Here is a 12,672-nt window from a genome sequence, read left to right on the forward strand (position 1 = left end):
CCTTTAGATTTGAGGCCTGGGAATATAAGGTCACTGGCAGAGGGTTTGCCTGGGGTTCATCGGCAGTACCGTAAACCATCAACCAACCATCTAATCAGCCAATCAACCAACCAAAAAAACAGCTGAGTGCCCCTAAACTTAGCTGGGGAAAGAGATAGAGGAGGCAACAGTGAAACTAGCTATGAACAGTGCAGTGAGGGCAAATGTGGACCCTGAGCATGAGCCCTGCTGACAAGTTTATAACACTCACATGATGCTTTCACCAACATGTGAGAGAGCTGAAGACCACACACACACACACACACACACACACACACACACACACACACACACACACACACACACACACACACACACACACACACACACACACACACACACACACACACACGCTGGCAATTGAACCCAGGTCCTTGCTCATGCTCTGCAAGTGTCCTATCACTGAGCTATATTCACAACCTTCAGGTTTTTGATAGGGTCTTGCTATTTATCCCATGTTGGCCTTGAACGCATGATCCTTCTGCCTTAGCCTCCTGAGTGCTGGCATGTACTATCATGCCAAAATGAAAGCACTTTTGATCAAATGGAAAGTAATGATACAGAAGCTTTTGCCTTCCCTTCTGTGCCCATACCTGTAGTTCCTAGGAAGGGGAGATATCATTTGAGCTGGGGAATTCCACTTAATTTTAGCTTCCCCAAGCCATAACTGAACACTAGAATTTGATCAATTAAATCTGCTGGGTTACCAAGGTCATGTGTCCTAAGTGAATTCTATTGTGAGACTCTGTGTGCTATAGTCAACTAAAGTCCAATCAATAAAAACAGATGCTTAGAAATCTCTATTTGAAATGATAAAGATACTTTCAACTACCATTCCAGGGTTTTAAGTTAAAAAAAATAAAATGTCTTTAGGCCTCCAAAAATTTGTGGTGCAGGTATTAATTTATGTCTTTCTGACCCAGTTCACAAGGGAAGTAGGAGCTGTCCTTTGTGGAATATAGTATTTTATGTATAACTTTGCAGCACTTAGATAGCTAACACCTCAAAAGCCATCTGACTACCAAGAATTGCTTTTCAAAATTCTGGAGTAAGGAGCAGTCTTAGTATTGATGCTATTAAGCCCAGGAAATCCAGGTTTTACTGCTAACCTTATTAAGACAAAGAAATATGTTTCAAAGAAAGGTAACATTAAAATGCCTTAAGCAAAATACATTATAACTACAGCTATATTTAAATTATGGAAGAATCTTAGAAGTGTAACGTTGGGTTTAGAAAAAAAAGGCAAGATATAGCACAGCACATAGAGTGAGTGTGACTAGGAAAGTATTTCCTAATTTGTTTTTGTTTTTGTCAGTCATGGGGCTTGATCTCTAGGCCTGGGCGCTGTCCCTGAGCTCTTTAGTTCAAGGCGAGCGCTCTACCACTTGAGCCACAGCGCCACCTCCGGTTTTCTGGTGGTTAATTGGAGGTAAGAGTCTCACAAAGTTTCCTGATGGGGTGGCTTCGAACCATGAGCCTCAGATCTCAACCTCCTGAGTAGCTAGGATTACAGGCTTGAGCCACCGGCAGTATTTCCTAATTTATCCAGGCCCTTCCTAGTTTATGTATGTTTTCATACTATAATGAACAGTAGCTTGCTTTGACATGGGAATAATACTAAATAGTCATCTGAAATAGGGTAAATGTCCATAAGGAAGTATTCTAAGTAAATAAATGACATATACTCTACAAATATTTGTGAAGCAATTCTAAAAAAAAAATCACCCAAAAAGTCACAAAAAAATATAGACTGGGGATAGAAGTAGGTCTTGGGATAAGAAAGAAACATATATGTGATACAAAAGCATACAATTCTTAAAAATGGATGGTGGGTCAATGAATTATTTGATAGTTAATGCTTTCTATTTAGCACACTGTATATGTTCACATATAATGCTTCAGGATATATTATAAATAGTCCATCATCAACATTTTATAAAAATATAAAGGGGTAAAGTGTAAAAAGAGGTAAAAATACTACCTATGCTTGAGAGGAAAAAAACAAATAATAGAAAAATGAATTAGCAACTCAATATCTATTCAGTAGGGTGGTAGGAAGTGGTTTTGGACAGTCACCTATACCACGTTAGCAAAAGTTGCAGAAAAATGTACAGACAAGGGGCTGGAAGGTCAGCTCAGTGGTAAAGTGGCTTCTTAGCAAGGGCCACGCCAAATCCAACCCCAGTACTGCAAAAATCAATCAATAAAACAAAAAGAACACATTTCATAGTTATAGTTTAGTGGTACAGTAAGACCAGTTATTTGTTGGGGCTGAATGGATGACATTTGGTATGAGGATGACATTTTTCTTTTTTAAAGGAAGAAGTAACAGGAAGATGTATGACAAAAGTAAACCCTGAAACCAGAGTTAGCTAGACTGTGAACTCCACGGAGCAGAAAGGGCCGTGAGCTTAGGCCTGAATGTGTTCAGGAGTCAGTCAGTATGACTGGAATCAGACACAGACAAGCGTAACTTATATACAAGTTTTAGAAAACAAATGCTACTGTAAATATTGACTAGAACCATAAAGTAAATCCAATACCAGTCAACAATCTCAATCATCCCAGGATCTCACTGAACAGAATTATTACAAGATGTAGCCAGAATAAATCCCTTTTGTTTCTGAACGCTGAAAGTATAAGGTCGGTGGTTATTTTGTTAAATGAGAGGTTGTGCCGTTTGTGGGTTCTCTATGGGGCCCAGATGCAGTCAGTTCTTTTATAGCAAGTGGCCCCACCACAAAGAAGTGGAATGAGACAGATGAACGTCTTCATAACAGAGGAAGTGTAGTGACTAAGGTAGCGGATACCTGGAATACTTGCAGGAGAAATCGGGCCCGAGCGTGACTGGTTACTTCCTACGGGAGAGCCCACAGGAGAGGGGGACGGGCCGCCCGGGATGCTGGAGAGGTGGGGTGAGGCGTGTGGAGAGAAGGGCGACTGCGCTGGGTTGCTCTGGTCCCCTTGACTACTCGTAGACCCAGAGGCACTGACTGCTGAGCTCAACGTTGCTTCCGTTCCCGTGGGGAGGTCATCGATAGAGCCGGACAGGTCCTGAGGGAAACAAAGAAAAGGCATGGATTCAAAGAGCCATACATATTTGAACCAAAATGAACTCAAATGGTGACTTGAAAACTGTAATTTCAGCCCCCTTTCAGAGTAAGTTTCTGGAATAATGCCGAAGAGTTGCAGTGTGACCCTATTTATTAAATGTTATTAAGGTTACTCATGGGGTGAACTTGTAAGATCTGGCATCTCCTGAAGAAAGAAAAAAAAAAGGAAGTTGCCCCTGTCCTTTGTAAAGTCATCCCTGCGTGCTTTCTTCCACTGTCAGCACCAAGTCCGTTTGAGCTGTCCACAGTGCGGTCCAGCAGCCCTCGTGGGTGACTGGCTGCAGAACAAATGCTGTCCCACAGGACTTCAGTAAGATAGGGAGCTACAGGCTTTACAACTCCATAATGGGGGGTCTCAATTTCAAACTGACAATGTAATCTAACAATAGTAAAAACTTTAACCAAACTTTCTGGTGAGAAATGCTTCCATTTAAAATAATTTCAAAGTGCCATTCTATGAAATAATAGTGTTTGTATATTTATGATACACAATCCCTTTGAAGTTATGTTGGCAGAAAGGAGTCTGAATGTTATACCTTTTGCCATCTAACGTGATCACAACACCCTCTAGACCCGTGATTAAAAGCTCCACTTGACAGATCACAAAGCTCAAGCTCAAAGGGAATGCTGGAAGTTACACTACTGAGGGCAGAAAATAGAGGGAAGGTGAAAAAGAGGAGGGGTGAATGGTCTCCTGCCCCTCCCCACTCATCTACAAAGGAGACTATTAGCAACAAATGCTCCCTCACTGAAAGGCCCGCTAGAGTGACCTCTAAAGTGACGGAACAGTATAAAAATGCTTATCTGTTGTTGTTAGAGTAAATTCTTTATTTTTAACATAGATGATCATTACAGAAGACTTGCCAACAACAAAGCAGTTTGTGGATCTAATGCATCTTGATCACTATCATCTCTTTCTGTTCTCCCCTTTCTCTCCCACCCCCCCTCCCCCTTTTGCTTGTTTTAAGAATTTTGTGAGTGCATACATCCCTCTTCCTCTCTTCGGTCCTCCATCCCTCCACCGGCCTTCCCCTTGACCTTCCCAGCACCTGTTTCCTGGTGTTTATTTTGTTGGACTGTGAGTTAACCTTTCTAAGGAATTGCAGTGTTTGAGTTCTGCCCTGAATCTATCATATTTTGGTTAATGCATCTGTGTACACTTGCATAACACCTTGAAGTGTTTACTTATATATTTATAAATTAATTCTAGCTTCCACATAAGAGAAAAAAGGCTTTCTTTGTTCTCTCTGGGCCTCTAATCTAGGACAAAACAGTGCAAAGTGGAAACCGAAGTGCCTGGCTATGCTACTACCTACAGGGCACATTTACCCTAAGAGGTACCTTCTACTCATTCAGCTTCACTAAGGATTAACTTTGTTTACTGTGGGATCTTTTGAAACTTGGACTTTCAAAGCTGGTGAAGGAAGATGTTTTGGGTTCTAAGAATAAATCTCGCCCCAAGAGTGTGAACAAGGCAAGGTATAATAAGCTGGTGAGAATGGATGCCAAAAATGTCACAGAGCGACTCTGGATTAGGATCCTAGTCCCTTAGACAGGAAGCAGTCCACTGATATCTGTTCTAACATATGAATAACATTTTTAAAACAAAGAAATCACCTGTGATAAAATATAATTCTAAAATAGAGCCAAAAATCTTAACGTTAAAGGAACAATGTCTGTTAAGAAGAACAGGCTTTCTAGAGCCAGGTGCAGTGGCTCATACCTATAATGCTGGTTACTTGGATGGCAGAGACTAGGAGGATCACAGTTGGAGGCCAACCTGGGCAAAAAGCTAGTAAGATACAATTTCAATCAAAAAAGCTGGTGTAAGCCTGTCATCCTAGCTATGCAGGAAGCATAAGTGGGTGGGTTAGGGTTCGGGGGGAAAATGTAAGACCTGATTCAAAAACTGAAAAAGTAAAAAGGCTAAGAACTTGGCTTAAGTGGTAGAGTGCCTGCTTAGCAAGTTCAATCCACAGCAAACCCGCACTCCCCCCATATGGCTAAGTGAAATAAAGAGTAATCTTTAAAGCTAATAATCATGACTATGAGAAACAAACTAATATTAGCAGGACAGACCGAAAACATCACACCTGGGAAAAGTATAATCAAATCTCTAGAGTAAAAGGAGTGAATACGAACCAGGTTTCTCAGAGTTCACAAACACAAACATTCCTTTTCTAGATATATAAGATGCATGGTTTTGTACATACTGAGGTGGTAGCAAGAATTTGTATATAACTTGATTGCTCGTTTCAATGGTGGTTCCATTTAGACGTCTTAAGCTGAGTATAATTTTTGTGAAGTCAAGTGAAAATAAAAGGTTATTAAAGTCTGAAACAAGCGCCATGCAGCAGATAAAGTCACACTTTGTAATCAAGACAACCATCAGAGTTCCTCAAAACAGAACTAGGCTAACAGATGTGTGTGTGCGTGTGCGCGTGCGCACATGCGTGTGCATGCGTGATGCGCACATATCCATGTGCTCAAAGAGTAAATCAAGGCCATTTCTACTTCTCCTCTCTCCAGGCTAGGGGCTTACTTGTCACATGCATAGGCTCAGAGCTGGATGGGAGTGGGTGGGGAGGGAAGAGGACTTAGCCAAGGTCTGTCTCCTGAGCATTTCATCATTGACTCTTGAGCCTGCAGAGGGATGCACCTGAAAAGCTCTTTAAAGCAGGGCAAGACCATCCATGGCCTGCAGGCTGAACTTTCCCCGCCCCCACACGGGCAGTATTGGGGTTGGAACTCAAGGCCTCACACCTGCTAGGCAGGTGCTTTACCACCGAAGCCAAGCCCATCCTTTTATGCTTTTGTTATTATTTCAAATTGGGCCTCCTGTTTATGCCAGGAAGTGAGTGACCTGTCCTGCAATCCTTTTTAACTCTCCAGGTAGCTAAGAGGAGTGACTGGCTTGAACCACCACAAATGACTTTATTGGTTCCAGGTAGTCTTAAGAATGTTTTGCTCCAGTTGGTTTCAAATCATGACTCTACTCATCTGCTTCCTGGGTAGCAAGTTAAAAGCCACCATACCCAGTGACATACATACTCTTTGTTTATCTCAGAAGCCACACATTTTTAAACATTATTTTGTAACCTTCAAAACTTGACCGGATCTACTGCATCTCATGGAACAAGTCACTGCCATTCCCTAGCACAGTAATGGCTGCTCTGAGCAATGGCGGAGCAGAGACAGAGACCATGCGGCCCAGTGGCTGGGCCATTCACTCTCTGGCCCTGACAAGAAAACATTGCTGACCCTGACTGAATGAACCATGCATGCCGGTGTCTCCCTTGTTACTTCTGCCTCTTTGCTGGGGAAACTCTGAACCTAGAAAAACTTCACTGGAACCGCACCAACACCTCACCACATAAGGTGATTGGTACAAACTTTACCAAGAACAGGAACTGAGCCCATTACTATAACTGCATGAAAGTATGGAGTGAGAGCTGGCCAGATGTAGATTTACTTTATTGGGAATGAACCTCCTGTGAGGATGGAGATTACCCCAATTAGCTAGATGCTCTCAAAAAGCCTAAGTAGCGGGAATATGAGGAAAGAGGGCCAGGCAGCCAAAAATAAATTTGGTTGATAGCTAGATACATAACCATTTTCTATTACATTAACTAAGAAATTAAATATAGATAAAACAATACATGTTCAGTTTTTAAGAAACTTCAATTTAAAATAATTTTATGCAAGTCTTTCTTCACATAAAACAAAATGTTACTTTGAAAATTTTCTAATTGTATGATTTACATATTCCTTCCCCATACTCCCATAAAACTCTACGTGATGGTTGAAAAAATGACACAGATGGGTGTTAGGAGAGCCTCATCCAAGGTGTAAAGGTATCAAAAAACGTTTCTGTTATTCAACAAGCTGAGCAAGAAGAAACTATCAAGAGGAAAATATAAAAACGGTGGCTTTCTTCGCGTTCACAAGTCATCAGAATTTCAGCGCTGACTAGACCTTAGTGTAACAGAAGAGTAATAAAAAGATATAATTTTTATATTACTTTTATATACACGTAACTTTTATATGTAAATTATATGGAAATATTTCTGCCCTGCAGATACTTGGGGTATCCAGGAGTAGAGCTATCTTAAAGCATGCTAATAAAAGAAGGTCAACAGTGGTTTAAGCATTCAGCCTAGTTAACAAAGAAGCCCTGTGACTAATACTCCCCTGGAGGACAGTTTAGTCAGCAGGGCACCAGGTCTCTTCTTCTTTTGTAAGTACTATCAGATCTATGATGCTTGTAAAGAACAGAGAGGCGTCCCTGCATCTCATTCCAGCCAGGCACCTTGAAGCCACAGTGTCTCCATTTATCTTACTGGGAAGCTGGCAGGGAGGAAGGGCAGCCAGGACTCTTGGGGTGGCAGCCTCGTGTGCCACACCATTCTTCAAATCTTCTCTCATCCGAGTGATGGCCAAGGCAGCAACGTCATGGGCTCGTGCATAGTAACTGTTTTGTTTTCATGCTTTGATTTGGTGAAAATCTGCTTGCCATACTGGAGTTTCTATATCTGCCGCCACTCAGAATACCAAGTGACTTCTGTTATTGCAGACTTACTTTTTTTTTTTTAAATCACTATCTCAAAAACAAACAAACAAACAACACCCCCCAACAAAACTATTTTATTCTAAAATCTATTTTATCTTCATAAGGACTTTCCCTCTGCAACTCTTACCTTTTTATCCCTCTGTCCCTCTAACTCAAGGGGCAAGTAAAAAGTCTTAACTGGGCACAGAATGGCATGCAACCCGAGAGCATCAGGTACTGGGAAGAGAAATGTCAGTGTTGGTGGTCCCAGTGGGGAGGGGGGGCAGGGCCAGGGCAGAGGAGGAATGTTCCACAAAGAAGCAGGCAGCAAGAATGAAGATTGGCATGCAAATATAAATATGCTCTCACCTAGATGCTGCGTCTGAACTTTCCTGGAGATATTTTACATTAAATACGCTATGACTCACTACATCAAAAGACATCTTTGGCTTTGATGGTATTCAGTTTAGCATAAATTGGCCAGTAAATGATAAATTCCGTCAATACCAGTAATGTTTTACTGTCTTGAAGTACTGGGAATATGTTAGAAAATTTGGCTCCCTTGCTTAATTAAATAGGTAGATTTCTAAAAAGAGAAAATGAACTTCCAAATACCTGAAGTCACAGTCCTCGGTGCAATTAGCTGCGGTGTGGATGGGCACTCCGGAAGCTGCCCTGTGCTGAGCCGCGTGGGCAGCTACTGCTCAGGGGAGCCCCCCCGGAAAGGGGGGGGCAGTAAACAGGAGATATTTCAATCAATGGCATGAGCACAGCTCTCTAGTTTCAGAGTTTTAATAAGATGCAGTTAGTGATTTCTCACTTTGACTTCCCATGGGTTAAAATGCCAGTTTGTGCATCTTCAAAAAGTCTCTTCATCATCACTGAATCAGAGATGCTGCCCCTTTCTAGAATAATGAGTGTGAAATGTAGGCATGGATTCTCTTTTGTCCATGTATGATTTTTCTTAACTTCTTTAACTTTCTATTATTTTTCTGTTTTCAGTGATGCTAGGCCTTAAAGTCAGGGCCTCCTGTTTGCTAGGAGGAGCGTGTGTCCTCCTTTCACACTGGCTATGTGAGTTAAGGTCTTTCTTTATTGCCCAGCTGTCCTACACCGCCATCCTCTACTTGTGCTTCTCCTTGCTGCTGTGGTGGCAGGTCCTCCACCATCTGCTCAGCACAGCCATTGACTGGAACGAGGTCTTATGAGCAGGAGTCCCTGTGCTACACTGCCGTAGTGAGGATGACAAGCTTGTGCACCCAGTTTATGCCTTGACTCTCTTGAGAGAAATCCCATTACCAGGTATGGGGTAGAAAGGAGAAATGTATAGGAAAATGTCACCAAGTTCATAAGCTTTATAGGTAAATACAGTCACAAATACCACACAGTCTAGTACAGGTGAATATTTAACAATATTTACCACAGAACTAGTGAACACTACCAAACTAGCTATTAAAATAGTAATGAATTCTCCTATTTCCAACCATCATCCCAGGAGGCCAAATACACAGCCTTATAGCTCCTATAAGACTGTAACGACCACTCCATACCTTCACATCTTATTTTGGAATGTTCTTTTAGAAAAATGACAAAAGTATTCCTTGAAATTGATATTAGGAATGAGCTAAAAATTTCATTGACACATGAAAGAAAAACTTCAGAGCAATGATTTAATTTTGGTGATGTTTCTAGACTTCTTAGTACAAACCTATGTTATAACACTGCATTTCAAAATACCCATACAAGTTCCTGCTGTTCTCATTTGTCTAGACGGCAAACACATTGGAAGCCTACACTTCTTGTCTAGATGAGTACAACTCAGATACCAGGATTCCACAAAGACAATCCTTCAAACACTAATTTTCAGGCCTCAAGGTATTCCCTTTTCAAGTTATATTTGTCTCACTTTTAAATTTAAACCTTTCCAAAATATTTCTTCATTAATTTGACAATATACACAACCACAGTTGTATGAGGTCAATGGAAAAATGTTCGGTGTGAACTTAAAAATAGTCTCAAGTTTCACAAATGATAAAGCTGTAGCCAATAACTAGGGATAATACAAAAAAAATTTATGAGTCAAAATTCATTTTCTGAGAAGGAACTTAGAACCACTCTTTGGGAAATGACTTTCACCTGATTCATCACATCTGCTCTCAAGCAAGATTCCATTATGGGTAATTCTCACTTTTAGGGGACATTCACAAGATATTTAGCTAAATTGCCACTTTTCAAAAGCAAGATTCAGCTAAGCATGTTATTATGCATAAATATTATCATAATGGCTATATTTCATTTGTTTTCAAAATCAGCATCTAAAATAGAAGTTTTCCTCCAGGATCCTTGGGAGGAAGCGCTATGTATGTGGAATGTGCTCTGTGGTGAGCCAGGGGGCGGCTGGAAGTCTGGGTGACGGCATCACCTAAGCGGGTTTCCTCATTGCAGGAGCCTCAGGGGTTCCTAAAATACTCCTAGATTTCCACTCTGCCCAGGAGGATCTCTGCTTTTCCACTACTTAGGATGGTCTTCAGAATCTGTGTAGACTAGAAAGAGAAGCAAACAGGACTTTTTGCCATAGCATGGGGTGTTGACCTTAAAAATAACTTGATAAGAACACTGAGAAATCTGTTTAGGCTGTATGGAATTTGGAACGATGACATTACCCTGCATTACCTTAAGACTCCCAGGACACGCCTTCCAAAGGCGTAACGATGGCCAAAATCATTTTAGCAAAGACACTAAGACGATTTGGCGGGTCCGAGAGCCGTGATGTCACATGTAGTTCCTTCCTTGGGCTGATTAAAGCATGTGGTCAGCTGCAGCTCTCTCCTCGTTCCTACCAATCAGAATAGTCTTCACCTGACTCCACTGACCAACATGGACAAAATTTATTAGGGCCTTCCTCACCACTTGGTTAAAGCCGAAGTCAATGCTACGAAACTAACACTGATGGCTCCTCTTTATTATTCATTTCAGGAACAATGAATACCATTTTAAAATAAATGATAGCATCTTTGTAAAATGAAACCAAAGGAAGACTATGGAATTAAGGAGGGCACACAGGCCCCATCTAAGGTTTGTGGATGGAGCTACAGGGTGGGAAGAAGGAAGAAGGCAGTTTGCACTTGTGTTGACTTCTCATTCTTCAGTTGGCTGGTGCTATGTGGGCTTCTATTCTAACAGTCATTGTTTCTCAATGAAGAGAGACAAACAGCTACACGACTAAGTTATGGTAAAAGCAAAAAAGAAAAAAAGTCTGTGACTGAGAGGTAAGAGTCAGAACTGTGGTGGCCCATGGAGGGGGGGTTGGGGGCCGTGGAGGAGGCCTCACAGATGTGATGCCAAGGAATACAGAAACAGGCTTACTGTTTTCAGGAATTAACAGAGTTTCCGATGAATTTTTTTTTTTTTTTTGTATTCTTACCAAAGATGGAAAGGAGGGCTGGAGGTGTGGATTAAGTGGTAGAGCACCTGCCTAGCACCTGCAAAACCCTGAGTTAAACCCCTGTACTTCCCAAATCCAATAAAATTCAACAAAATTGAACCAAAGAAGGTGGAACACACTGCCAAATAAGAAATGATAAGCTTTGCAAGAAAAAAATTATATCCTCAAGAGTTTATGAAAAAGAACAGTTTGAACATGATGAAAATTGAAGACATCATTTGAGAATAAATTTTAAAAATGATTTTAAAAAGTTTTTTTAGAATTATATGAAATAAGCAAACAACAGGGACGTGAACAGTAAGGACCTGAACAATGGTGATCTTTTTTATAACTGTTGTTTGGCTTCGTTTATGGGCTAGTCCTGGGGCTTGAAATCAGGGCTTGGGTGCTGTCCTGAGCTTTTGTGCTCAAGGCCAGCACGCCACCATGTAAGCCAGAGTTCCGTTTCTGGCTTTTCGTTGGTTAACTGAAGATAAGAGTCTCATAGGCTGTCTTGCCTAGGCTGACTTTGAATCCTAATGCTCAGATCCTGGTCTCCTGAGCAGCATGAGCCACTGGCTCCCAGCGCCAGCAATCTTTTTAAACACCAGTGTTCTTTCTAGACTACAATGATTTCTTAAGTCTACATGGCCACCTATTCATTACATTTCCACACAAGAATCATTGAGCCAGACACTGATGGCTTACTTCTGTAATCCTAGCTGTTCAGGAGGCTGAGGTCTGGAGTTTGACCATTCAAGGGCAGTCTAGGTGGAGAAGTCTGAGGGACTTCGTCTCCAAAATAAACAGCAAAAAGCAGGGCTAGAGGCAGAGCTCATGGTATGAATACTACCTGAGCAAGGAAGCAAAGCAAGTGGGAAGCCTTGAATTAAACCCTGTTACTGCAAAAAATAAAACTAAGAGTAAATCAATGAACAAAATGAGTGGAAAAAAACCTTAAAACAGCAAAACATTATTGATTTGGATATCTATTCTATTAGAAGATATTTATGTAACTAATGTATCAGCATTTGCTAATGAGTAACATGCCTTTTAACAGATTCTATTCTAAAGGTGCTGGTACGAAGTCTCAAGGCATTTAGTTACAAAGGGGAGTCACCTAATGGCACCGAGGGGTGGGATTTGGGTTTATGGGTTGGTTCTTTACAAATAAAGTTGTCAGGTATAAATCTATAAATATTAATGACCCATGTGCTCGGAAAGAAAATTGACAAACGAGAAAGGTCTGTAACCATATAAAATTGTGACTTTGTCTACTGATTCCAGTTCTTATCACTGAAAGCATAACATAAATCTCAAGGAAGGAAAAGCCATTAACACCTTTTGTATCTCTCAAGGTAAAAAACTTCACTATTTATCAATGCTAAGCATGTAGAAACTTGAAATAAAACTTAAAAACAAAAAGGCATGAACCCTCAGGAGACATTTATTTCTTCAACAGTATAGCAGAGAAATTCTTTAAAACAGTCAGACCTAAGGAAATGAAAATAAATTAGCAACTTAAGCAAACAATAACAGAGAAATAC

General features: G+C 40.9%; 1 protein-coding gene across 5 annotated transcripts in view; it reads right to left on the reverse strand.

Moving 5' to 3' along the window:
- The window catches only part of Arid1b (AT-rich interaction domain 1B), a 328,395-nt gene that overhangs the window by 95,000 nt on the left and 220,723 nt on the right, over window positions 1-12,672 (reverse strand). For all 5 annotated transcript variants that reach the window (XM_042702061.1, XM_042702058.1, XM_042702060.1 and 2 more), the window contains exon 5: window positions 2,850-3,093. In XM_042702061.1, coding sequence (XP_042557995.1) covers window positions 2,850-3,093 — 244 coding nt within the window. The remainder of the gene's footprint in view (window positions 1-2,849; window positions 3,094-12,672) is intronic.

Source organism: Dipodomys spectabilis, unplaced genomic scaffold, assembly GCF_019054845.1.
Source record: "Dipodomys spectabilis isolate Male_0828 unplaced genomic scaffold, ASM1905484v1 ptg000302l, whole genome shotgun sequence".
Taxonomy (NCBI): Eukaryota; Metazoa; Chordata; class Mammalia; order Rodentia; family Heteromyidae; genus Dipodomys; species Dipodomys spectabilis.